This window comes from Vigna radiata, chromosome 11, assembly GCF_000741045.1.
Source record: "Vigna radiata var. radiata cultivar VC1973A chromosome 11, Vradiata_ver6, whole genome shotgun sequence".
NCBI classification, from domain to species: Eukaryota; Viridiplantae; Streptophyta; class Magnoliopsida; order Fabales; family Fabaceae; genus Vigna; species Vigna radiata.
Genome location: NC_028361.1, coordinates 19,046,284 through 19,049,786, shown reverse-complemented (window position 1 = coordinate 19,049,786; position 3,503 = coordinate 19,046,284). Strand labels below are relative to the sequence as shown.

The 3,503-nt window shown below is 27.9% G+C and overlaps 1 protein-coding gene across 1 annotated transcript; it reads left to right on the top strand.

Annotated features, from left to right (window-relative positions):
- Positions 1-624: 624 nt before the first annotated feature.
- On the top strand, positions 625-3,152 carry LOC106777326 (nudix hydrolase 18, mitochondrial-like). Its single transcript, XM_014664901.2, has 5 exons — positions 625-763; positions 1,517-1,619; positions 2,235-2,318; positions 2,489-2,617; positions 2,971-3,152. The coding sequence occupies exons 1-5, from the start codon at positions 690-692 to the stop codon at positions 3,073-3,075; spliced, it is 495 nt and encodes a 164-aa protein (XP_014520387.1). The 5' UTR covers positions 625-689; the 3' UTR covers positions 3,076-3,152.
- The last annotated feature ends 351 nt before the right edge of the window (positions 3,153-3,503 follow it).

Here is a 3,503-nt window from a genome sequence, read left to right as displayed (position 1 = left end):
TAAGTTAAAATTAAATTTAACACACATAAATATATATAATTCTTGGTTTTAGAAGAAAATTATGAGAAAATTGTTCACCCAAACAAAAAGGAATTAATCAGATGTTCTAGAGAGTTGTATATACGAAATTCAGAAAGCATGCAAATGAATGGTAATGCATGAAACATTCCAAAAAGTCAACTAACTCATATTGACTCCCACCTATCATACTTCGGTAGCTAAGACTTCAATCCTTCACATTCTTCTTCGGCAAGCTGATTGACTCGGCAAAGCATCAAACCCAACATCCATTAATAAATTCCAAATCAACCTTATATTATAATAATATTTAATAACTTATATCTCTCTATTATTACTTTTATTATTTTATTTTTGTCAATTTTCTTTCTCCGTCCATCTCATCCATCCATCCAACCATAAGCGACAATTACGCGCTTTATAAACGATTCCACAAGCAGCCTTACCCTTACCCATATATATATATATATATATACAAACCCTTTAATCCTTCGTCTCATTGCTTTATTCTTCAATCTATCATACATACACATAACATATATATATATAGAGAGAGAGAGAGTTATTCGTACCTATCATATAATAGATCTAAAGAGATAGAGATATTCTGTCTTTCGCTTTGTCAAGGTTTCTGGAAGTGGAAATATTGAAGTTAGGTGTGTCTGAGAAGGATGGCTTGCTTGGTATCTCGAACGGGAAGGGAGATGCAGAGGTACAACAGTACTGGTGGCAGACAAATTGTCGGGTCAGTTCATCGTTTTCGATGTCTGTTTCTTAGTTTTCGGTTTCTTTCTGATCTTAGTTGTTCTGTCATGGCATTTGAAAAACTTCTTTTTAATAACACTTTTTTAATAATTATTTGACAACGCATACGTGAGAACTTATGATTGGTCCGTTTTAAATATTTTTTAAATATAAATTTAAATAAATCAATAAAATGATGATACGTGTTCCGTTATAAAAAAAGTTGTGAAAAAGTATTGACAAAATATTATTATCCTTTGAAGTTTGCATGTGTTTGGTAACTTTCTCTCTCTTTTCCTGAAAAGGAAAGGGTGGAAGGGAAGAAAAAACGAAAAGGGTGGTTTTCATTGAGTGAAAGCTAAAATATTTTAGGTTTTTTTTTTTTTTTTCTGAAGAGTTTAGAGGTTTAATTATCAAATGAATATATGCAGGATACTCTTATTTATATTTTGTTTTCTTTTTATCTTATCTATATTTTGTTTTCTTCTATCTGGGTGTCTACTTTCTGTGCATGATGAAACTTTCATTCTGAAGAGAAGCAAAGTTTGCTGAATTTGTGGGGTTTTAATTAGGTTTCTATTTGGTGACAGTTGCACTCAAGTTTTTATTTTTTTATTTTTCTTTGGTGACATTGCATTTTGGATAATTTTGGTTAATTTGTTGGGTTTTGTTTTTCTTATGTTATCAACTTAATTATACTCTCTTCCTAATTGTGTTGTTGATTACTTTTGGCTTTCAATGTCTACTTGTGCAGTTGCATACCTTACAGATATAAAGACATTGATGGCAATCTGAGCAATGAATTGGAGGTGCTTGTGGTTAGTTCACAAAAAGGCCAAACATTAATGTTTCCAAAGGTATCTTTTTGTCGTTTTTTGGCATATATAGACTGAATATTTCAGAAAGAATAACGAGAATATTTTTTTACAACATTTTAATACTAGTTACTTGTGATAGTGATGTTTATGACTATTATTATTGATTGTAGAGTAATTTTAAATCAATTACAAAATGATATATAAATGATGTTAAAATGTTGTCAACAAAATGTCATCATAGTATCATTATCTTTTCATATCCAAACAAAACATCTAAAGAGAAAAAAAAACAATTTAATCATTTAGATTATATTTTGTTACTTCTAATATTTCATACTGCTTAACTGTTGAGTTAAATTAACAAGTGTATTTTTGATTATGATGATGATTTAGATAAAAGTTGAAAACATGTTTTTATTTTCATTTAAATAAATTATAATGCATATATTTTCAAATTCTAAAGCATACACTTATGAGAAAAGGATTTGTTACTTTAAAAGTTGAAGTTTTTTTTTTTTTTTGTGTTTCTTGATTTTTTTTTCTTCACGTGCATGAATAAAATTGGTGTATACTATAATTGATTTTTTTTTTTGCTCATTTTAATTAATTCAAGCATAGTAATATTAATTAACATGTGTTATTTGTGCATTTTAGGGAGGATGGGAACTCGATGAATCTATAGAAGAAGCAGCTTACAGGGAGTCCTTAGAAGAAGCAGGAGTTACTGGGATAGTTGAGGTATACTTTTGAATATATTAGAAATTTTCATGATTTAATTTATGAAAATTCTTTCCAAAAAAATAAAGTTTTAATTTTTTTTTATAAAGTGAAATTAGAAATTAGTTTCTTCTATTAGGTGAAATAATTGTAGGCGAAAACTGAAAATTTGATTTGATTTCACATGGCAGCATGAATTAGGTCAATGGAGCTTCATTAGCAAAAGACATGGAACATACTATGAAGGTCACATGTTTCCTTTGTTAGTCAAAGAAGAGCTTGACTTGTGGCCTGAAAAGGATCTTAGAAGAAGAACATGGGTATGTCCAAGTTATTATTAAATAGAATAATCATACTTAAACAATATTTTTTTGATAACATTTAAACATCATTTACGTGTCATTCTATAATTGGTCTAAAATTACTCTACAATCAATAATAATAATCATAAATACCATCATAGACCAATCACAGAATGACACGTAGACGATATTCAAATGTTGTCAAAAAAATGTTGTCTAAGTATCATTATACAATTAAATATTGTTATTGAATTGGTCCATTCATTTTCAAAGAATATATGGAAAAATTATAAACGTAAAATATTAATTATTGTTTAAATTAGAGTTAAATTTTTGTACTAATTCTGTTTTTGTTACGATCGTTTATGCAGATGTGTGTTGATGAAGCTCGAGAAGTTTGTGACCATTGGTGGATGAAGGAAGCATTAGACATCCTTGTTGAACGACTCACTTTACAGAAAAATAGAAACATTTAACATTAATTATCAGTTCATTATGTAGATAGAAATTTGCATTTGATTGGTTTAGAAGAAAATAATCTAATAGAAATGATAAAGTCAAATATATTATAATAAAGAACATCTAAAATTTATTTATTTATTTATTTATTTATTACCATATTTGACTATGAAAGATTTCAAAGGCTAAACTAACTTATCTTGGCGCCAACCGAAACTCATGCAATGATGGATGAAAAACGAAAACGTCAAAATCTTCAAACCTTAAGTCAACGTTATGCCATAATATCATTGGTAGAACGCCACCTATATTTTTTAACAACTTCATACTTTTGTTAGTAATATTTCTTATATTTATTAAAGTTTATTGGAATTTAATTAATGTAGATCCTTATATCCTTTCAACACTAAAAAATTTGGTAAGAGAAAATAAATTATCCTTTTAT

What these genes read in the sequence shown, in the direction of transcription:
- LOC106777326 (XM_014664901.2), top strand. Translation starts at nt 690, where the DNA reads ATGGCTTGCTTGGTATCTCGAACGGGAAGGGAGATGCAGAGGTACAAC. An exon ending in AAACATTAATGTTTCCAAAG is followed by an intron (nt 1,620 to 2,234) that starts GTATCTTTTTGT and finishes TGTGCATTTTAG; the next exon opens with GGAGGATGGGAACTCGATGA. An exon ending in ATCTTAGAAGAAGAACATGG is followed by an intron (nt 2,618 to 2,970) that starts GTATGTCCAAGT and finishes TCGTTTATGCAG; the next exon opens with ATGTGTGTTGATGAAGCTCG.